General features: G+C 34.6%; 1 protein-coding gene across 14 annotated transcripts in view; it reads right to left on the reverse strand.

The window, feature by feature from the left end:
- Heph (polypyrimidine tract-binding protein 1 heph) overlaps nt 1-24,468 on the reverse strand; it is a 710,257-nt gene that overhangs the window by 227,003 nt on the left and 458,786 nt on the right. For all 14 annotated transcript variants that reach the window (XM_076780654.1, XM_076780652.1, XM_076780641.1 and 11 more), the window contains one exon: nt 18,459-18,563. In XM_076780654.1, coding sequence (XP_076636769.1) covers nt 18,459-18,509 — 51 coding nt within the window. In that variant the 5' untranslated portion in view covers nt 18,510-18,563. The remainder of the gene's footprint in view (nt 1-18,458; nt 18,564-24,468) is intronic.

The following is a 24,468-nucleotide window of genomic DNA, read 5'->3' on the forward strand; positions in this document are numbered from 1 at the left end:
CGTATGCAGGTAACAAAGGGAAATTAGCAGGCGGGAAATACATCAGCTGTTCGCTTCGACGCGCTCGCGAGGGAACCTGGGTGAATCGTAGACAAATGTGCGTTCGCTTTTTCTTCGTCGCGGTTAAATGAAAATCCTTTCGAGATAGCCTCCCACGCCCGGAATATTAATAGACTAGACGCCCCGTTACCCTGTCCATTAACCTGGACAGATTCTCTATACAGCTGATCCAACGATGGACGGTATCCTCGATCAGCGTCCATCAAACTTTCATAGTTATCGCGATATAAAAGATTCGCGATTTTTCAATTCTTAACAGACGAGGTTTGCACATTTATACATGAGATTATAAAAAAAATAATACTAGAGTAAGAAAAGGGACCGACTTTATCGACGTGATATTTCAAAAAATATTTTATTTATCGCCTACGAGGCTCACAGTTTGTAAGAAACGCGGTAACAACGATTTTGAAGTTTCTAAATATGATTCTATTATTTGTTTTCATATCTCACGCAATATTTTGCAATATTTCCAACGTTTGAGTAGTGAAATATGTGTACTGTGTGTCTAGGAGAAGCTAGAAAGTGAAAGGAGTGCGTCAAGGTCAGATGCGCCCCGCCCACGTGACGCCTACCGTCGCTATTGGTCGAGTGGGGGATGGGCGGAGCGAGCGAGGCGCCGCCCAGTCCTCTCTGCCCGCCCACTAGCCAACTTCTCGCGCACACACAGTATATTAAACTGAAATATTTGATGCAATATGATATATACGACTTTGTTCGACGTTTTGTTACAGTTTTATGCTTTTATTTCTGAGTTTAATGTTGATATGGGTATACTTGGGTTATGTTCAGCTCGACTGGCGTTGTTTTTCGAGTCACGTCAGCTATTCTGGAACCAATTAGTACGTTTGGGGTATGACTGTGCTATGTTCCAAGAAGAAAAGGCGTGGGAGAGCTACTTGGCGCTGCTCCTGGGTCGGGTTACGACGATAATATAAGCACAGCCGGCCTCTGGCTCGACCCACGATGGCGTTTATGCACGTATAACATAGTACTCGTGTATGAAGAATGAGCAAGTGTTCGTGAGACAAGATGGTGCACCCACCCAATGGACAACGTCATTTTACAATGCATTTTTTACTGAGTTTCTTGGCTGGAGCACACTTTTTTTAATAACTAATCAAACTATAAATTTTCTTGGGAGATTAATCTGTGGGTATTCTGTGTTTCGTGTAGATTATTCGATTTTTGTTTGCTATAAAACTGTGAGACTTTCTGGTTTTGATCTGTGTGTCCTGAAAACTGAGTTCTGTTTAATTGGGGACGTTGTTTACAGATATTGATGTGTTTTTTAGAGCTTCAGAATTTGTGGGAATTTATTGTGAATTTTAGAGCTCCAGAGATTTGTGAGATTTTAGAGTTTCAGAAATTGTGGGATTTTATTGTGATTTTTAGAGCTCAAGAGATTGTGAGATTTATTGTGGATTTTAGAGTTTCAGAAATTGTGGGATTTTATTGTGATTTCTAGAGTTCTAGATATTGTGGGTTTATTAGGGATTTTAGAGTTTCAGAAATTGTGGGATTTTTTGTGATTTTTAGAGCTCCAGAGATTGTGAGATTTATTGTGAATTTTAGAGTTTCAGAAATTGTGGGATTTGATTGTGAATTTTAGTTTCAGAAATTGTGGGATTTTATTTCAGATATTTTGAGATTTATTGTGACTTTTAGAGCCCCAGAGATTGTGAGGTTTATTGTGGGTTTTAGAGCTTCAGAGACAGTAGATTTTATTTTAATTTTTACAGCTCCATGGACTCTGAGATTTATTGTGAATTTTAGACTTTCAGAAATTGTGGAATTTGATTGTGAATTTTAGAGCTCTAGATATTGTGGTTTTTATCATGATTTTTGGAGCTCCAGAGATTTTGAGATTTATTGTGATTTTCAGAGCCCCAGAAATTGTGACATTTATTGTGATTTTTTAGAGCTCCAAAGATAGTTGGTTTTATTATAATTTGTAGAGCTCCAGAGATTGTGGATTTTATCATGATTTTTCAAGCTCCAGAGATTTTGAGATTTATTGTGATTTTAAAGCTTCAGAAATTGTGACATTTATTGTGATTTCTTAGAGCTCTAAAGATAGTTGGTTTTATTATAATTTTTAAAGCTCCAGAGATTGTGGATTTTATCATGATTTTTAAAGCTCCAGAGATTTTGGGATTTATTGTGATTTTAGAGCTTCAAAGACAGTAGGTTTTATTATAATTTTTAGAGCTTCAGAGATAGTTGGTTTTATCATAATTTTTAGAGCTCCACAGATTGTGAGATTGATTGTGATTTTTAGACCCCCAAAGATTCTGCTATTTATCGTGATTTTTAGAGCTCCAGAGATTGTGATTTTTATCATAATGTTTGGATCTCCAGAGATTGTGAATTTTATCATAATTTCTCGAGGCCCAGAGATTGCAATATCTTATTTAGAAACCTCTCAGTCATTTCTAACAGATACATTTCAGTTTAGAAAAGATAAATTTTAAGTAACGTAATTCCCAAAAATCTCTAAGATATGAAATTATTAATTTACATACACGTGCACGTATTTATACGAGAACAAAGTGAAACAGCGTTAAATGTAATAATGAGGAGACGCGTAAAGATGTGCATAGTCTTTAATTATTGCTTCGTACGAGCCGACCCGTATCGCGTTTCAAGGAAAATAATGAAGCTCTGCAATTTCTCTGTGGCCGTGATAATTATTATTTGTAACGAGCAATCGTTGGCGCAGTCCTGTGCACTGTTCCTCCAACGCACGAGCAAATAAACAGAACGGTGCAAATATTTAAAAATTAAAATGATACACACATATATATATATTTAATTAAAATCGCGGTTGGAATTTAAATCGATCTAAAAAATATCTCGATATTTAATTCAAAATAAACGATAATGTTATTTCTCTCTTTTTACAATGAAAATTATTGACAGACATTTTAGAAAATTTCATTTTAACGCGATCATTATTACAGTTTAAATTAATTTAAAAAATATCTCAATATTTAAATTAAAGGATACGATAATTTTGATTATTTCGCTCTTTTAATTACTAGTGAAAATAAATATATGTGGGAATAATTTAATATATCAAATTTAAATATTAATTACAGTCAAAATAACTTTATCAAAAAGAGTTTGCCCCGCCCACGTGACGCGTACAGCCGCTATTGGTCGAGTGTGGGATGGGCGGAGCAAACGAGGCGCCGCCCACTCCCCTACGCCCTCCCACAGACCAACTTCTCGCGCTATTCCACTCTATTTCGCTCTTTTAATTACTAGTAAAACTAAACATACGTCAAAATAATTTCATTAATACAAAATGGAGTGAGACGAATGTCTCTAAAGTTTTCTGACAATTTCTCAATTCCATTTGAAGCATCTCCCCCCACTCTTGAGCGGAGTTTCTAAAATTTAACATCGATACCGAGGCTCAAAGGAGCCTCCAATGGTTAACGAGGGTACAAATCGATAATCGAAAATACCATCGATAGGGGGGGAGAGAGGGGGAAAAATGGGAAAGCAGACACCCGTGATTCGCGGAACAATGGTCGCGTAACGAAAGGACGAGCGTGTCCTGTTGGATTTCGAAAAGACAGGCGCAGCTGGAAGCAATTTATCTAAACGGCAGCTTTGTGAGGGCACTCGAACCGAAAGCAGAGTCCATCCGGAATATTACTGGCCTCTACCGGCGTACCATTACCTTTCTGCGCTTTGATTCTTTTGTGCGTGGCTAGCAGCCCCGACGAGATTTCAACCCTTTCCTACTCCACGATTGCGTGGCCGAGCTTGCAAGCTCCATATTGAAGCCACCGACGGGAGAAATAAAAAGAACGCCGGAAGAGTGGACGTACTTAGTGATCCGTGCACCCAGGAAACGGCGGGAGATGTCTGCCCCGAAGTCACGAAAAGGGAATTCTTCCCTTCGAATCCCATGATTTTCTGCTCGAGGACCTTCGAGAGCTTGTCACTCGGTAGGAGGGGGGAAAAATTAATAAATATTCTATTGAAACAATCGAATTATTGGAAAATTGCATCCTAGATATACTTATCTTTAGGAATCTCTAATTTTATGGGGGTTAAAAATTAATTTTTTGATGATTTATTCAGGGTTCCTTGGAAAATTGTGTCTCTAAAATATTTAGATATAGTTATCTTCAAGAATCTTTCATTTTATGTATGTTAAAAATTAATTTTTTGATGATTTATTGAGGGTTCCTTGGAAAATTGTGTCTCTAAAATATTTAGATATATTTGTCTTTAAGAATCTTTAATTTTATTTCTGTTAAAAATTAATTGTGTTCCTTTATTGAAGATTCCTTGGAAAATTGCATCCCTAAAATATCTAGATATATTTATTTTTAAGAATCTTTAATTTTATAGGTGTTAAAAATTAATTTTTTGATGATTTATTCAGGGTTTCTTGGAAAATTGCATTTTTAAAATGTCTAGATATATTTATTTTTAAGAATCTTTAAATTTATAGGTGTTAAAAATTAATTTTTTGATGATTTATTCAGGGTTTCTTGGAAAATTGCATTTTTAAAATGTTTAGATATATTTGTCTTTAAGAATCTTTAATTTTATTTCTGTTAAAAATTAATTGTGTTCCTTTATTGAGGATTCCTTGGAAAATTGCATCCCTAAAATATCTAGATATATTTATTTTTAAGAATCTTTAATTTTATAGGTGTTAAAAATTAATTTTTTGATGATTTATTCAGGGTTTCTTGGAAAATTGCATTTTTAAAATGTTTAGATATATTTGTCTTTAGGAATCATTAATTTTATGTGTGTTAAAAATTAATTGTGTGCCTTTATTAAGGATTCCTTGGAAAATTGCATCTCTAAAATATCTAGATATATTTATTTTTAAGAATCTCTAATTTTATTTCTGTTAAAAATTGATTGTGGTCCTTTATTAAGGATTCCTTGGAAAATTGCATCTCTAAAATATTTAGATATATTTATCTTTAGGAATCTTTAATTTTATGTGGGTTAAAAATTAATTTTTTCATGATTTATTCAGGGTTCCTTGGAAAATTGTATTTCCAATATTTATATCTATTCTATATTAATATAAAATTTGATTTTATGTGTGTTAAAAAATAATTTCTTGATGATTTATTGAGGGTTCCTTGGAAAATTGAATCTCTTAAATATTTAGATATATTTATTTTTAAGAATCTCTAATTTTATTTCTGTTAAAAATTAATTTTTTGATGATTTATTCAGGGTTTCTTGGAAAATTGTATCCCCAATATTTATATCTCCTCTCTATTAATATAAAATTTATTTTTATGTGTGTTAAAAAATAATTTCTTGATGATTTATTGAGGGTTTGTTGGAAAATTGCATCCCTAAAATGTCTAGATATATTTACCTTTAGGAATCTTTAATTTTATTTCAGTTAAAAATTAATTTTCGTATATTAAAAATAGTTAAACTTTAGACGCGTTTATTTCCGAAACTATTAGCGTTTTATTAATTATTGAAACATTGTTAGAAGCGGCAAAGCCTTCCCTTTAAAATGGTTTTTGGTTTTCGTCGATCGGACTTTCCGTTTCGGAGATATCGCAATTTATATAAAAGCGTAATTTTGGAAAAACTCCGCTTATGGCGTTTCCCGTGTTACGGCGGCCTACTGACGCGCATTGAAATTACTAAAAACTTTAATTACTTGTAATTTCGAAACTACTCGTGATTTTTTAATAATTAAGCAATTGTTAGCAGCGGTGAACCTTCCTCTTTGAAATGGTTTTTGGTTTTTGACGATCCGACTTTCCGTTTCGGAGATATCGTAATTTATATAAAAGCGTAATTTTGGAAAAACTCCGCTTATGGCGGTTCCCGTGTTACGGCGGCCTACTGACGCGCATTGAAATTACTAAAAACTTTAATTACTTGTAATTTCGAAACTACTCGTGATTTTTTAATAATTAAGCAATTGTTAGCAGCGGTGAACCTTCCTCTTTGAAATGGTTTTTGGTTTTTGTCGATCGGACTTTCCGTTTTCGAGATATCGTAATTTATGTAAAGTGGTATTTTTCTTAATTCGACTATCGCTGTCTTCGTCTAGCGGAGTCGGACCTCCTTGTCGCACGTGCGTAGTGCTGACCTACCTCGCGTACGTGACTCTCGTGACCTAGTGACGGCGTAGTATTTCCAAGAAATTACTACGCACTGTCTACTATCTACGCGCGCGGGGGATGAATGAACTCGCGCGAGCGCATCAAAAACGTAAACAAACCCTATCTCCGAAACTAGCCACCGCAGCGACTTGAAACTAAAATCGCTATATCTCCGGAACTAATAAAGCTATCGACTCGTACGACCGCTCATTTTAAAGGGCATTTCATCCCCTATCCGATGACTATACCACCTACTATAATTTATGCCATCTTCTATGTTTATTTTGACATTTACTTTAACGCTACATACCTAAAGAAGTTTAAACAATTCCTATTGATCATACGACCAGTATGCAATAAAACTGAACTATAAATTGTTTATTTAATTGAAAATTAATTTAAATGCAGGATGTTTGCAGCACTTTTTCTTGAATAGTTCTTTTCTCTAGAACTATACGTTCTAATCAAACTAGAGTACAAAGGGGTATTAATAAACAGTAATTACTCGATAAAAATAAGTCACAAAGGACTGCATTGACGGTCACCGGTGACCACCAGTCAAAACCAACACAACATACAAAATTAATAAAATTCGAAAGGTTCTAATCAAACTAGACTACAAAGGGTCTAAGTAAATAGCAATTACTCGATAAAAATAAGTCACAAAGGACTGAATTGACGGTCACCGGTGACCACCGGTCAAAACCAACAACACAACATAAAAAATAAAAATTCGAATGGTTCTAATCAAACTAGACTACAAAGGGGTCATAATAAACAGTAATTTCTCGATAAAAATAAGTCACAAAGACGACTGCATTGACGGTCACCGGTGGCCACCAGTCAAAACCAACAACACAACATACAAAATAAAAATTCGAAAGGTTCTAATAAAACTAGAGTGCAAGGGGTCTAAGAGAAACAATAATTAGGTTGCAAACGCGTAAATAGGTAACGAAAGAGACGGGGGAACGCCGGATGTAAAAAGTAAAGGGAACGGAGAGGATTTATGAATCTGTTGGAAATTGCATTAAAAGTGTGTTTAAATTCATTAGGTGGGAGGGTACCGAACAACGGTAATGTTCATCCAACACCACCGAGCTGGTCTCGTATTTATCCGCGGCGCAATAATTCGCTGAAGGGAGAACTCCGTCCGAAAACGAATCGAGTTACGCGAGCTTAATATTTCCGAATAGCTCGAGGCGCTCCCTTTTAATCGGGACTTTTAATTCAATACGCGGCCTCCCTTTTACTTTAAATCGATTAACGATCGCGCTTTAAAACGTGAATTAAAACCTGTCCGTCGTAAATTGATCGGACACAACCGCCCCCCTCAACGTTTGCAAACTTTAATAATTTATGGGGAAATATTCAAACGGGGGAAATAAAGAGTCGATCGATAACTAATTTGCCTATTGACGAGTCCGTTGATTATAGCTGAAAGACCAACCACGGATTTCCTTATCTTCGTGAAAATTATTTATCTCAAGGGGTGCTTTACTTTCATCGAGAAAAGATATTTTTAATTTATTTTATTTTACAGTCGTTTTTGTAATTCTCGATTACAATGCAATTTTGTTTTTTCAGTATTAGGATAATATTGGTAGAAATACTTAATTTCATTTTGTGAAAATTTTATTCAATTGACAATTAGAATCTAATTAATATTGACCCTTTAATTTATTTTATTTTACATTGATTTTTGTAATTCTCGATTTTAATAGTTTTATTTTTTGATTATAAGAGTATTGGTACGTATATTTAATTTTATTTGTGAAAATTGACAATTATACATATAATTGCAATTGATATTGACTTCTTAATTTATTTTGTGTTTTTTTTTAGTAATTTTCAATTGCAATATAATTCTTTTTTCTCAGTTTTAAAATACTATTGGTGCACATTTAATTGACAATTATAATTGTTATTAATATTGATGTTTCTTTTTGTAATTCTCGATTACAATACAATTTTGTTTTTTCCAGTATTAAGGATACTATTGGTAGAAATACTTAATTTTATTTTGTGAAAATTTTATTCAATCGACAATTAGAATTGTAATTAATATTGCCCCTTTATTTTATTTTATTTTACATTCATTTTTGTAATTCTCGATTACAATATAGTTTTATTTTTCGATTATAAGAGTATTGGTACGTATATTTAATTTTATTTGTGAAAATTTGATGCAATTGACAATTAGAATTGTAATTAATATTGCCCCTTTATTTTATTTTATTTTACATTCATTTTTGTAATTCTCGATTTCGATACAATTTTGTTTCCCTCAATTTTAGAATAGTTCTCTTCTGAAACACTATGTGAATGCTTCGACCGTAAAATATCTTTCCGTTAAGGGATGATTCTGCATCTTTCGAGGTGAGAAAATAAAAAACGACAAACCTAGAAGACTTTCTCATTATGTAAATACAATATGAAAACGAATTTCTGTTACAATAGAAATTATTATAAAAGTGTTCACAGAAATGACTTTTAGAGCTCCAGAGATTGTGAGATTTATTGTGGATTTTAGAGTTTCAGAAATTGTGGGATTTTATTGTGATTTCTAGAGTTCTAGATATTGTGGGTTTATTAGGGAATTTAGAGTTTCAGACATTGTGGAATTTTTTGTGATTTTTAGAGCTCCAGAGATTGTGAGATTTATTGTGGATTTTAGAGTTTCAGAAATTGTGGGATTTTATTGTGATTTTTAGAGCTCAAGAGATTGTGAGATATATTGTGGATTTTAGAGTTTCAGAAATTGTGGGATTTTATTGTGATTTCTAGAGTTCTAGATATTGTGGGTTTATTAGGGAATTTAGAGTTTCAGACATTGTGGAATTTTTTGTGATTTTTAGAGCTCCAGAGATTGTGAGATTTATTGTGGATTTTAGAGTTTCAGAAATTGTGGGATTTTATTGTGATTTCTAGAGTTCTAGATATTGTGGGTTTATTAGGGAATTTAGAGTTTCAGACATTGTGGAATTTTTTGTGATTTTTAGAGCTCCAGAGATTGTGAGATTTATTGTGGATTTTAGAGTTTCAGAAATTGTGGGATTTGATTGTGAATTTTAGTTTCAGAAATTGTGGGATTTTATTTCAGATATTTTGAGATTTATTCTGACGAAAACGAATTTCTGTTACAATAGAAATTATTATAAAAGTGTTCACAGAAATTTTTATAAAAAAAACAAAGTATCTGTAAAATGAAAAGTATCTGTGTTGTAGTTTTGGAAAATTGCATAGACGGAGGAACGAATGAGGCGAAAGATATCCAATAATTGATAACGTTGTAACGCCTTTAACGAGATCCTAATGTTCACCTGTGGCCTTCGTTTAGGATAATATTGGTAGAAATATATAATTTTATTTTGTGAAAATTTTATTCAATTGACAATTAGAATTGTAATTAATATTGCCCCCTTAAATTTTGTTTCCCTCAGTTTTAAAATAGTTCTCTTCTGAAACACTATGTGAATGCTTCGACAGTAAAATATCTTTCCGTTAAGGGATGATTCTGCATCTCTCGAGGTAAAAAAATAAAAAACGACAAAACTAGAAGACTTTCTCATTACGTAAATACAATATGAAAACGAGTTTCTGTTAGAATAGAAATTATTATAAAAGTATTCATAAAAATTTAAAAAAAAAAACAAAGTATCTGTAAGGGGTTGTTTTGGAAAATTGCATAGACGGAGGAACGAATGAGGCGAAAGATATCCAATAATTGATAACGTTGTAACGCCTTTAACGAGATCCTAATGTTCGTCGGTGGCCTTCGTTTGCGCGCAAGGTGCACTAATTCTTCAAAGGGGTGGCGCGAACGCACCGCCGCGCGGATAAGTGGCGCAACACGGCCATCATTCGTGGATAATGGGACGGAACGGAGCAGAAAATGGCACATCAAAAAGAAACTGGGACAAAGGAACCCCCGTTGTCCACCTAATAAAGCAAAGTACCAAACAGCACTCACGATATTAGGGGTGGTTCTTGTGTTGGTCTTTCTATCGATTCTCCACCCTCGTCTCTCATCGACGATCTTTGCCTCGTAGCTTTTTAAAGTCACGTAATTACCGTAATTACACTCTGCTCGAGGAGTTTCGAGACTCAACGCCACCCGTTAGAATTTCTCAAGATGTCGCGAATATCAATTTAAACTGAGATTATCTGTATTTGGAAATTGTTGATGTTTTGCATCTAATCAAACAAGCTGTGCAATTCGTTGTTTTCAAATTGCTGGTTTCGTTTTGTAATCCTTGTATCGGGAATCATCCCTTAAAAGAAATATTTACAGTCGAAGTTTCGAATAAAAATTTCTAAACATTTTTTAAATAATTCCTACTGACAGAGAAACTAATTTATTATACTTTCGATCTGAATAAACCACCATTTTATCACCTCGAAATGTAAGATCATCCCTTAAAAAAAAAATGTTTTGCAGTCGAAGGTTTTTGTTAATTTTTTTTTTTATAAACTTGCATATGTCTTCGTGAATCACCGAAGTATCTTTGACAATTTTCCCCCCGGGGTTTCGTTGGGGAATTTTCATATGAATATGGGAGGGATCGTCCATGGAGACTTCTAAAACCTGACCGAAACTTCTGCTTGGTATGTCCGAAGTATTTCGAGATGGAATGTTTCTCTCCGACTGCACCGGAACGCCACGATTTTCGAATGCCAGACGAATTCGCATGGGTAATCTCGATCTCATCATTTTCGATATTTACGAATTATTTTTCTCGATCGATTCATTCCTGTCGAAATCCACTCATTATCGAGAACCACCCTCGAATCTTCAGAAACTTGGCTCCCACTCGAGAAATTGATTCATTCAGCGAAAAGAAAAATTTTTAATGAAACAATTTATTTTTAAAACTTTGTGTTTTTAATTTTTTCCTCGAAACTGGGTAGGATTTTGGGGGTATGTCTGATGACCAAAAATGATTGCAATTGACCCCTGCAATGGAACGTAATTTTTTTAGAACGATTTGAAAATTTTTTTTTTCGTCAAAAAATTTAGGCACCTACCCCCTGTCGATTTTTCTTAAAACTTCGTTTTTGATTTTTAGTAATTTTGTTCGACGCCCTATAGAAAAGTTTTCTAATACTTTTTTGTAGGTACCCATGAGCTCTACTTCAGAAAAAAGTTTCATTGAAATATATTCACTATTGTAGGAATTATGGCTGTTTGAAAATTGGACCACTTTTATGAGGTTTTTCTCATTTTGCAGGGACAAGGGTCAACTTTTCGAATATTTTTGCAATTTCTACATATTCTCTATCAAAATACGCGTCGTTTGGCTTTTTAAACATTAAAATTGTCCAATCCGTTCAGAAGTTATGACATTTTAAAGCTACGCACGAAATTTTGGAGTGAAATTTCTGGGCCGAAATGATATTTTCGTTAAGGAATTTTTTTCTCGAAAACAGTTAGGATTTCGGGGATATGTGTAATGACCAAAAATGATTGCAATTGACCCCCGCATATGATCATAATTTTTCCAGAACGATTTGAAATTTTTCTTTTTCGTCCAAAAAGTTTAGGCACCTTCTCGAATTTTTTTCTCGAAAATGCGTAGGATTTCATGAATATATGTAATGACCAAAAATGATTATAATCGACTCCTACAACTAAACATAATTTTTCCAGAACGATTTGAAATTTTTCGTTTTCGTCCAAAAAGTTTAGGCACATTCTCGAATTTTTTTCTTAAAAATGCGTAGAATTTCGAGGATATATATAATGACCAAAAATGATTGCAATTGACCCCCGCATATGATCATAATTTTTCCAGAACAATTTGAAATTTTTCTTTTTCATCCAAAAAGTTTAGGCACCTTCTCGAATTTTTTTCTTGAAAATGCGTAGAATTTCGAAGATATGTGTAATGACCAAAAATGATTGTAATCGACTCCTATAACTAAACATAATTTTTTCCGAACGATTTGAAACCTTTTTTTCGCCGAATATTTTAAGGGAAATAGCTATGTATTTGGTCAGACATTAGATTTTCGGTAAGGAATTTTTTCCTCGAAATCGGGTAGGATTTCGGGGGTACATCTATTGACCAAAAATAATTATAATTGACCCCTGTAGCCAAAAATAATTTTTCCAGAACGATTTAAAATTTTTCAATTCAATTTTTTAATAACTTACTTACAAAACCTCAGTCAACTCTCATTAAAATTTTTCCCAGGGGTATGTATATTTCTCAATCACTGTCATTAGGAATATCAAAAAATAAGTCCCCGAATAAACTATTGAATATTTCAATAAAAATCTTACAATTTAAAAGAAATATCCAGAATATCTCCAATGAACACGTTGAAATTTACAATTGCAATTCCCAAGAAGTAATTTTTACCCAAAGTATAATGACACCTTGCCCGTGACCGTAACGTTTGAGGTATCAAAGTCGATTACCAAGCAGAAATAGAACCCATTTGCGCGTAGACGTTCCCTGTATCAATCACTCCCTCGTTCTGATATCATTCGGGCATTTGGAGAACCGAAAGGCAGCCAGGGGACACCGACAACGCCTCGGATTCGTAGAATATTCCAACCGGAAGAGGATGGTTAGTCCTCGGAGATTTACCAAGGAGGAGAACAAACCTTCGAGCGAATCCAGACCGACTGATATCGAGAGGAAAGACCCCGAGGCACAACCGACGGAAATACGACGGCGCTGGTGGTTCTTACCCACCCCCTGGAAACTTCATTCAAGCTGGAAGATGCGACGAATGGACGCTTCTACGAACTGAAACGTTCCTTTATGGGAACATCCACGGGACGTCCTGTTACCCCGCCGCCTTCCACCCCTCTCTTAAACTTTCGCGGGCAGAAAAGGTGGCTGGAAGCATGTCCCATCGGTTTACCGTGTTTCTTTTTCTAGTTCCCTCAGCTCGACGTGTTCTTATGGCTTTAGCGATTACCAAAGAGTCCGATGGGCTTCTAGAAATTCCTAAGGCATCGTACATGGGGGCAGGGAGAACGAAAATATGGTGAGAAAATTTTGTGATTGAAAAATCATCGGGTGAGAGAGATTAATTCAACGAAACGGTCTTATAAATGATTTTTTTTCTCGAAAGTGCGTAGGATTTCGGGGATATGTGTGTCCACCAAGAATATTCTCCATTAAAATACGCGTTGTTTGCATTTTTAAACTTTAAAATCGACCGATCCGTTCGGGAGTTATGGCGATTTAAACGTACGCTTGAAATTTCGAGGAAGCATTGTATTTTCAGTGAAGAATTTTTTTCTCGAAAATGCGAAGGATTCTGGGGGTATGTCTACTCACCGAAAATGATTATAATAAACCTCTTTGGTTAAAAATAATTTTTTTAGAACGATTTGAAGAATTTTTTTTTTCGCCGAAAAATTTATCCACTTATTTGAATTTTTTTCTCGAAACTGAGTAGGATTTCGAGGGTATGTTTATTGACTAAAAATGATTGCAATTGACCCTTGTGATTAAAAATAATTTTTTTAGAACAATTTAAAAATTTTCTTTTTTGGCCGAGAAATTGATCATTTTGTTTGAATTTTTTTCTCGAAACTGAATAGGATTTCGAGGGTATGTCTATTCACCAAAAATTATTGTAATAGACTCCCCTAGCTAAAAATAATTTTTTTAGACAGATTTCAAAATTTTTAATTTCGCCGAAAAATTGAGGCACCTACCCCCTGTCGATTTTTCTTAAAACTTCGTTTTCGATTTTTAGTAATTTTGTTTGACGTCCTATAGAAAAGTTATCTAATACTTTTTTGTAGGTACCTATGACCTCTACTTCAGAAAAAAGTTTCATTGAAATATATTCACTATTGTAGGAGTTATGCCTGTTTGAAAATTGGACCAGTTTTATGAGGTTTTTCTCAATTTGCGATGTTAAGGAGTCATCTTTCGAACATTTTTACAATTTCTACATATTCTCCATCAAAATACGCGTAGTTTGCTTTTTTAAACATAAAAATCCTCCAATCCGTTCAGAAGTTATGATATTTTAAAGATATGCATGAAATTTCAGTGAAACATATCGACGCTATGGTCAGACATTTTCGTTAAGGAATTTTTTTCTCGAAAATGGTTAGGATTTCGAGGGTATGTCTATCCACCAAAAACGATAGTAATTCACCCCTGCAACCAAAAATAATTTTTCCAGAACGATTTGAAATTTTTTAATTTCGAAGATGTTTAGAGAGAATAAAAATATTCAAAAAAATTTAGTATTTAAGAACCCACTACATAAAACAAACACTCTATTAGTTTAGTTTAGTATCGTCGAAATGAACAATATTACATTTGTAAGTGTCGGTCACCGGTGACCACCGGTTGCAATCAACGTGTCCAACAAAAATTTGTCGTTTAAAATATCATTACACACATCAGACGTGTTTAGACTCTGAGAAGAAGCTGAGAAAAGTATCACTATCCTTGCAAGGAAGATGCAACTCGAATCGAAGGTACAAACCCAAATTTCTCAACGAATCCGAAAATAATCTCGTTCGTTCGAGCCATTTCTTCCAGGGGGATCAGAAACTTCTCACTTATTCCATTTCCCCTTTCCCATCGAGTTTACTAAATCCTATTTCTCAGGGTTTCCCAGGATTTCATTCGAGTTCTCCGGGCGCCAGGACTCTGGACAGGCTTCTTTCGCTCCGCGGGGATCTTTTTTACAGATTGCTTGATCAAACCGTGCCTCTGGAAACGCCTCTTCCAAAAAAACTGAAGTCACAAACGGTTTCCAAAATCACTCTTTCACCTGATTAAATAACAAAAATAGCAATCTATTTTTAATACTCAAATTCTGCGTAGAAAACTCATTTTGAGCATTCTTTTCACCCAGAGACGAATTTCCAAAAAGATCTACGATTTAATAACATAATTATTTCATTAAAAAGAATATTCCCAGCATAAGTGTACATAAAAAATCATTTCCCCCATTCTATCAAAGTTACAGAGATGCACAAGTATGCCAAAAATAGTAGTGTTAGGTCAACCTTGGGAAAAATTTTAATGGGAGATTCTAGAGACTAAAATAAGACGAAAATGAAGAATAATAATTTTTAAATTGAGGCTTCGTTAAAAAGTTATTAACGCTCGAAGTCGCGAGAACCACTGTCACGCGTGCGCGCTGTTCACACATTAACTTTAAACGTCAATAACTTTTTAACGAAGCCTCAAATAAAAAATTACTATTCTTTATTTTCGTCTTATTTTGGTCCCCAGAATCTCCCATTTTTATTTCAGTTTCTGAAAGTATATACAGGGTGTGACACATTCGTCTTCCTCGACATTTGCTCGCGCTTAAACTTAAGAAATGTCTAAAAATTCAATTTTCCCAGCTGGGACCATGAATAACAATTTATTCTCATTTATGGTGATTGTATACTTTAACCTCGACTCTGATTTTGATGATTTTGAACAATGTTACAGAAAATAAGATTCTGAACAACTTTTTCCTATGCATAAACTATACAGGGTGTTAGGTCAACCATGGGAAAAATTTTAACGGGAGATTCTAGAGACTAAAATAAGACGAAAATGAAGAATAGTTATTTTTTAATTGAGGCTTCGTTAAAAAGTTATTCTCATGCAAAGTGAGAATGCCCCAAGCACGCAACTAGCTGTATGCCGTCTCACAAGCGCAACATTAAACGTTAATAACTTTTTAACGAAGCCTCAAATAAAAAATTACTGTTCTTCATTTTCGTCTTATTTTGGTCCCCAGAATCTCCCATCTTTATTTCAGTTTCTGAAAGTATATACAGGGTGTGACACATTCGTCTTCCTCGACATTTGCTCGCGCTTAAACTTAAGAAATGTCTAAAAATTCAATTTTTCCAGCTGGGACCATGAATAACAATTTATTCTCATTTATGGTGATTGTATACTTTAACCTCGACTCTGATTTTGATGATTTGGAACAATGTTACAGAAAATAAGATTCTGAACAACTTTTTCCTATGCATAAACTATACAGGGTGTTAGGTCAACCATGGGAAAAATTTTAATGGGAGATTCTAGAGACTAAAATAAGACGAAAATGAAGAATAGTAATTTTTTAATTGAGGCTTCGTTAAAAAGTTATTCTCATGCAAAGTGAGAATGCCCCAAGCACGCAACTAGCTGTATGCCGTCTCACAAGCGCAACATTAAACGTTAATAACTTTTTAACGAAGCCTCAAATAAAAAATTACTATTCTTCATTTTCGTCTTATTTTGGTCCCCAGAATCTCCCATTTTTATTTCAGTTTCTGAAAGTATATACAGGGTGTGACACATTCGTCTTCCTCGACATTTGCTCACGCTTAAACTTAAGAAATGTCTAAAAATTCAATTTTCCCAGCTGGGACCATGAATAACAATTTTTCTTATTTATGGTGATTGTATACTTTAACCTCGACTCTGATTTTGATGATTTTGAACAATGTTACAGAAAATAAGATTCTGAACAACTTTTTCCTATGCATAAACTATACAGGGTGTTAGGTCAACCATGGGAAAAATTTTAATGGGAGATTCTAGAGACTAAAATAAGACGAAAATGAAGAATAGTTATTTTTTAATTGAGGCTTCGTTAAAAAGTTATTCTCATGCAAAGTGAGAATGCCCCAAGCACGCAACTAGCTGTATGCCGTCTCACAAGCGCAACATTAAACGTTAATAACTTTTTAACGAAGCCTCAAATAAAAAATTACTGTTCTTCATTTTCGTCTTATTTTGGTCCCCAGAATCTCCCATCTTTATTTCAGTTTCTGAAAGTATATACAGGGTGTGACACATTCGTTTTCCTCGACATTTGCTCACGCTTAAACTTAAGAAATGTCTAAAAATTCAATTTTTCCAGCTGGGACCATGAATAACAATTTATTCTTATTTATGGTGATTGTATACTTTAACCTCGACTCTGATTTTGATGATTTTGAACAATGTTACAGAAAATAAGATTCTGAACAACTTTTTCCTATGCATAAACTATACAGGGTGTTAGGTGAACCATGGGAAAAATTTTAATGGGAGATTCTAGAGACTAAAATAAGACGAAAATGAAGAATAGTAATTTTTTAATTGAGGCTTTGTTGAAAAGTTATTCTCATGCAAAGTGAGAATGCCCCAAGCACGCAACTAGCTGTATGCCGTCTCACAAGCGCAACATTAAACGTTAATAACTTTTTAACGAAGCCTCAAATAAAAAATTACTATTCTTCATTTTCGTCTTATTTTGGTCCCCAGAATCTCCCATTAAAATTTTTCCCGGATCCCAACACCCTCTATAGGCGTTTCTGCCAAAATGGAGCACGTGACGAAATCGTCGCCATTTAAGTCGAAACGAGCGCGTGAAAACGCATTTGTTGGCCGGCGATTTCGACTGCAGCAACGTTCGAGGAGAAATATTTATTATTGTCGGTCACGTATGCCGTCGGTGTTCGCGTATGGAAGTCGCGGAAAAAAATGCTCGGAAGTTTAGGCGCACAATAGATGCAGCTGTGCATTCGTAAGCCGCGGATGATGCACGTCTCCGTCACCGGTTGCACGCGCGCCGGGTGCATCAGAACTTGCATCCACGTAGCCAACCTCGTTAATCATTTCCCTAGCTGGATGGAAAATAGAATGGGATCTCGTAAGTCGCGCGACACGCGAAGGTTTTTGATTTTTACCTCCTCCCCTCCCCCCCCCCCCTGGTACGTGGCTCGATTCGTAAACAAAAAAACTAACGACCGTGTATGCATCGTTGACTTGCTACGATTTTTCCTACTGTCACGCGTTCGGTCTTTCGACTTCCAACATCTCGTAATCGGAATATCTCTCTTTCGACGCGTTGACTCGCGAACAAATTAATTTTTAGGATTAGAAAATGAATGGCATTTATTTTTAATTATTAACTGGTTCATCGATGGCCTACAATTTTATTTTGTGCCTTTATGCATTTAAAAATTTCAATTTTTAGAGCACATTAAAATTTCTACTGTTCACCAACGTGTTAAATTATCGTATTGCAAATCTTTTGCATCATTTTTTCACTCCGTGTCGTTGAAATAGCTACTGTGTGTGCGTGAGAAGTTGGCTAGTGGGAGGGCAGAGTAGAAAGGGGAGTGGCCTCGCCTGCCACGCCCATCCCCGCCCGACTAATAGCGACGATAGGCGTGTCGCGTGGGCGGGGCTAACTCTGAAGAGGGGAACCAACCAGACTCGCATTCCTTTCGCTTGACAACTTGTGTTTCGACGCGATAATGTTCGAAATGCTCTCGAATTGTGATTTAATATATTCTAGACTTACCTTCTTGGCGTCATTGTTGTTGTCGGCCGCGTGATGTGGTTGTGGACTCATTGCAGCACCATTGCTAACTGCTCCACTCTGCGACAGAAGTTCGTCGCTACCCCTCTGCAACAAAAATAAAACAGAAAAATTAATATAAACGCTGTGAAAATCGTTTGTTATTAATTTTCTATTATATATCGGGTGTATTTCTCATTGAACATTCCACGAAACGAAGAGAAAGGAAGCTTCTGTGATTCTAATAAGCCTCACGGACTGAAAATAATTTTTTTAAAACGATTTAAAAATTTTCTTTTTTGTTGAAAAATTTGACCACATAATTGAATTTTTTTCTCGAAACTGAGTAGGATTTCGAGGGTATGTTTATTGACCAAAAATGATTGTAATTGACCCCTGCAAATGAAAATAATTTTTTTGGAACGATTTGAAAAATTTTTTTTCGATGAAAAATTTAGGCATCTACTCCCTGTCGATTTTTCTTAAAACTTCGTTTTTGATTTTTAGTAACTTTGTTTGACGCCCTATAGAAAAGTTTTCTAATACTTTTCTGTAGGTACCTATGAGCCCTACTTCACAAAAAAGTTTCATTGAAATATATTCACTACTATAGGAGTTATGGTTGTTTTAAAATAGGACTACTTTTATGGAGTTTTTCTCATTTTTCGGGGTCAAGGGTCGACTTTTCGAATATTTTTACAATTTCTACATATTCTCCATCAAAATACGCGTAGTTTGGCTTTTTAAACATTAAAATCCTCCAATTCGTTCAGAAGTTATGACATTTTAAAGATTTGCATGAAATTTCGAGGAAGCATTTCTGGCAAGAAATTATATTTTCGTTTAGGAATTTTTTTCTCGAAAGTGCGTAGGAATTCTAGGGTATGTCTAATGACCAAAAATAATTGTAATTGACCCTTGTAACTATATATAATTTTTTCAGTATGATTTGAAATTTTTTAATTTCGTCTAAAAATTTCTCCACGTATCCCATGTCGATTTCTCTTAAAAATTCGTTTCTAATTTTTAATAAATTTATTTGATGCGCCACAGAAAAGTTGTTTAATACTTTGTTGTAGGTACCCATGAGCTCTACTTCCCCCCAAAATTTCATTGCAATATATTCACTATTGTAGGAGTTATAGTCGTTTGAAAATTGGACCACTCTCATGGGGGTTTCCTCACTTTACGGTGTTAAAGAACAAGTTTCCAAACATTTTTACAATTTCTACATATTCTCCATCAAAATACGCGTAGTTTGGCTTTTTAAACATTAAAATCCTCCAATCCGTTCAGGAGTTATGACGTTTCAAAGATTCGCATGCAAATTCAGTGAAACATATCGATGCTATGGTCAGGCATATTTTCGTTAAGGAATTTTTTTCTCGAAAATGGTTAGGATTTCGAGGGTATGTCTATTGACCAAAAACGATTATTATAGACCCCCCTAACTAAAAATAATTTTTTCAGAACGATTTGATATTTTCAATTTCGTCGAAAAATTTCTCCACGTACCCCCTGTCGATTTTCCATAAAAATTCGTTTCTAATTTTTAATAAGTTTATTTGATGCGCCACAGAAAAGTTGTTCAATACTTTGTTGTAGGCACCCATGAGCTCTACTTTCCCCTAAAATTTCATTGCAATATATTCGCTATTGTAGGAGTTATAGTCGTTTGAAAATTGGACCACTCTTATGGGGGTTTCCTCACTTTACGGTGTTAAAGAACAAGTTTCCAAACATTTTTACAATTTTTACATATTCTCCATCAAAATACGCGTAGTTTGGCTTTTCAAACATTAAAATCCTCCAATCCGTTCAGGAGTTATGACGTTTTAAAGATTCGCATGAAAATTCAGTGAAACATATCGATGCTATGGTCAGGCATATTTTCGTTAAGGAATTTTTTTCTCGAAAATGGTTAGGATTTCGAGGGTATGTCTATTGACCAAAAACGATTATTATAGACCCCCGCAACTAAAAATAATTTTTTCAGAACGATTTGATATTTTCAATTTCGTCGAAAAATGTCTCCACGTACCCCCTGTCGATTTTCCATAAAAATTCGTTTTTAATTTGTAATAAATTTATTTGATGTGTCACGGAAAAGTTGTTTAATACTTTGTTGTAGGTACCCATGAGCTCTACTTCCCCCCAAAATTTCATTGCAATATATTCGCCATTGTAGGAGTTATAGTCGTTTGAAAATTGGGCCACTCTTATGGGGGTTTCCTCACTTTACAGTGTTAAGGAACAAGTTTCCAAACATTTTTACAATTTCTACATATTCTCCATCAAAATACGCGTAGTTTGGCTTTTCAAACATTAAAATCCTCCAATCCGTTCAGGAGTTATGACATTTTAAAGATTCGCATGAAAATTCAGTGAAACATATCGATGGTATGGTCAGACATATTTTCGTTAAGGAATTTTTTTCTCGAAAATGGTTAGGATTTCGAGGGTATGTCTATTGACCAAAAACGATTATTATAGACCCCCCTAACTAAAAATAATTTTTTCAGAACGATTTGATATTTTCAATTTCGTCGAAAAATTTCTCCACGTACCCCCTGTCGATTTCTCTTAAAAATTCGTTTCTAATTTTTAATAAATTTATTTATTACACGTCTGTCTCGTTACAAATCAAGGAGCAGTTTACAACTCGTGAAAATACATTTACTGTAACAATATATTAATTTTCCATTATATATCAGGTGTATTTCTTATTGATCATTTCACGAAACAAAGAGAAAAGAAGCTTCCGTTTCGTTCCTCTAACCAGATACGATTTAACACAAATATCCCCCTCCCCTGTATGTGAATGCACATTATCTCGTTGCGTCGTTCAATCTGCCGACCTTTCAGCGAAGAAAATACGGGCAGGATAATTCATAACCCCTGGGGCACGTGGAACCCGGTAACCACGTCATCCGTTGGAAAGACAGAATGGCAGATCAAAGAGTCCCGCAGGATCATGTTCCCGATTTTCCTGCGTTTACGTAAGAAAAGACAGGGACGCGTATCGGTGAAAGGCTGCAGGAACGGGGATGGTGCACGCCGCTCCCTGCGAAGAATATTTATGGCGAGTCAAAATTCTTCCCTAGTATTTGGCTGTTGACAGATGAGGACTTGAACCTCTCAGAAACTCGTTTCTCGGGGGCGTGTTTCCATTTTTAACGTTCCCCGGGATAATGCTTCCTGGGGATGAAACGACAGAATCTCCGTCGCTGTGGAAATTTCTGTTTATCGCAGATTCCTGCAATTTTATTCTCGAAACTTGTTGAAATTTCAATTTTGGGTTGTTTAAAATTCTTGAAAATATTGACGATGACTATTCACATTGAGAGTTGTTACTTTAATGCAGCAAATTGAATCTTGAAATTACTGGTTTGTGTGTTAATGTGAAATTAGATTGAATAAAATTTTATTCGAAGTGTTTAGGTCGAGAATAAAAAATAAAATTAGAAATTGAGGATTATAAAATCGATAAAAGGCGTGTGATGGATAAAAGAACTGTGCAAATTTTTATTGGTGATCGTGTGTTTATAGTTACTGAAAATATTTACATATACAGGGTGTCTCCAGGTTAGTTTCAGTTTGTTTACAATTGTTTGACGATGTTGACGATGACTATTGACATTGAGAATTGTTACTTTAATGCAGTAAATTGAATCTTCCACGGTGTAATATTGATGGAAATTACTGGTTTGTGTCTTAATGTGAAATTAGATTAAATAAAAGTTTATTCGAAGTGTTTAGGTCGAGAATAAAAAATAAAATTAGAAATTGAGGATTATGAAATCGATAAAAGGCGTGTGGTGGATAAAAGAACTGTGCAAATTTTTATTAGTGATCGAAAAATATAATGGGAGATTTTAGAGGCCAAAGTAAGACGAAAATCAAGAATACTAATTTGTTGATTGAGGCTTCATTAAAAAGTTATTAACGTTTAAAGTTTCATCAGTGTTGAATTTTTTTCTCGAGAAGGGGTAGGATTTCGGGGGTATGTCTAATGACCAAAAACGATTGTAATTGACCCCTGCAAATGAAAATAATTTTTTTGGAACGATTTGAAATTTTTTTTTTTTTTCTTCGAAAAATTTCACATTTTCTAATTTTTTTCTCGAAAGTGGGTAGGATTTCGAGGGTATGTCTAATGACCAAAAATGATTGTAATTGACCCCCGTAACTAAAAATAATTTTCCCAGAACGATTTGAAATTTTTTTTTTTTTCTTCGAAAAATTTCACACATTTTCGAATTTTTTTCTCGAAAGTGGGTAGGATTTCGAGGGTATGTCTAATGACCAAAAACGATTGTAATTGACCCCTGCAAATGAAAATAATTTTTTTGGAACGATTTGAAAATTTTTTTTTTCGACGAAAAATTTCACACCTTTTCGAATTTTTTTCTTAAAAATGCGTAGGATTTCCAGGATATATGTAATGACCAAAAATGATTGTAATCGACTCCTGCAATTAAATATAATTTTTCCAGAACGATTTGAAATTTTTCTTTTTCGTCGAAATATTTAGACACCTACCCCCTGTCGATTTTTCTTACAAATTCGTTTTTAATTTTTAATAATTTTGTTTGACGCTCTACAGAAAAGTTACCTAATACTTTTTTGTAGATACCCATGAGGTCTATTTCAGAAAAAAGTTTCATTGAAATATATTCACTATTGTAGGAGTTATGGCTGTTTGAAAATTGGATCATTTTTATGGGGTTTTTCTAATTTTGCAGAGTCAAGGACCACCTTTTCCAATATTTTTGAAATTTCTACATATTCTCTAGCGAAATACGCGTAGTTTGCTTTTTTAAACATTAAAATCGTCCCATCCGTTCAGAAGTTATGACATTTTAAAGATTCGCATGAAAATTCAGTGAAACATATCGATGGTATGGTCAGACATGATATTTTCGTTTAGGAATTTTTTTCTTGAAAACGCGTAGGAATTCGAGGGTATGTCTAATGACCAAAAGCAATTATAATGGACCTCTGTAACCGAAAATAATTTTTCCAGAACGATTTGAAATTTTTCCTTTTTCGTCGAAAAATTTCACACCTTTTCGAATTTTTTTCTCGAAAGTGGGTAGGATTTGGAGGGTATGTCTAATGACCAAAAACGATTATAATGGACCTCTGTAACCGAAAATAATTTTTCCAGAACGATTTGAAATTTTTGTATTTGTTAATAGCTTTTTAACGAAACCTCCATCAACAAATAGATATTTTTGATTTTCGACTTATTTGGCCTCTAGAATCCCGCATTAAAATTTTCCCCAGGGGTGGCCAAACACCCTGCATATATTGGGGTTCAGAATTTTAATTCTCAAAAAGGTACAAAATCATAAGAATTAAAACAAGAGTCGAATTATTATATTTAGAGGCTTAGAAATTTAATTCTCAAAAATATAAGGATTAAAATAAGATACCAATTATTATATTTAGAGGTTCAGAATTTTAATTCTCAAAAATATAAGAATTAAAATACGATACAAATTATCATATTTTGGGGGTCAGACAATCCTCTAAAAATCCTATATACAAAGTGTCTCCAAGTTAGTCTCAAATTGACCATGTTAACGATACGAAAATATTATAATTAAACATTCCATTCAAAGTCTAAGTTTACAGAAAAAATAAGGAATAAAATTAGAAATTGAACGCCTTGGTCCACCCTAACATTTCAAAGTTCCTTGTTATTGGAAAAGCCCCCCGTTTGTAACGAGGTATCAGATCCTCGTCGCTTAGTTTGCCGAAGAACGTCCTCTGAAGCCGCCGTGGTCGCGCGTAGGGGTCCTCAAATTCCCGGTAAATGTCTCCCGGTGTGTCCCAGTCACTCCTTTCGCTGAGCAAGTTGTCAAGCGACGGGAATTGTCCTGGAGCGTGCCGCGTGTTTACCTTGCAATTAATGCGAGTCGCGCGAATCCTCGAGCAAATAGCGGAGGCAAAGCCCTTCGGGGCTGGTGTGTCAGCCGGCTACGCGGAAACTCATCGGATCGCCTTG

Source organism: Colletes latitarsis, chromosome 13, assembly GCF_051014445.1.
Source record: "Colletes latitarsis isolate SP2378_abdomen chromosome 13, iyColLati1, whole genome shotgun sequence".
NCBI classification, from domain to species: Eukaryota; Metazoa; Arthropoda; class Insecta; order Hymenoptera; family Colletidae; genus Colletes; species Colletes latitarsis.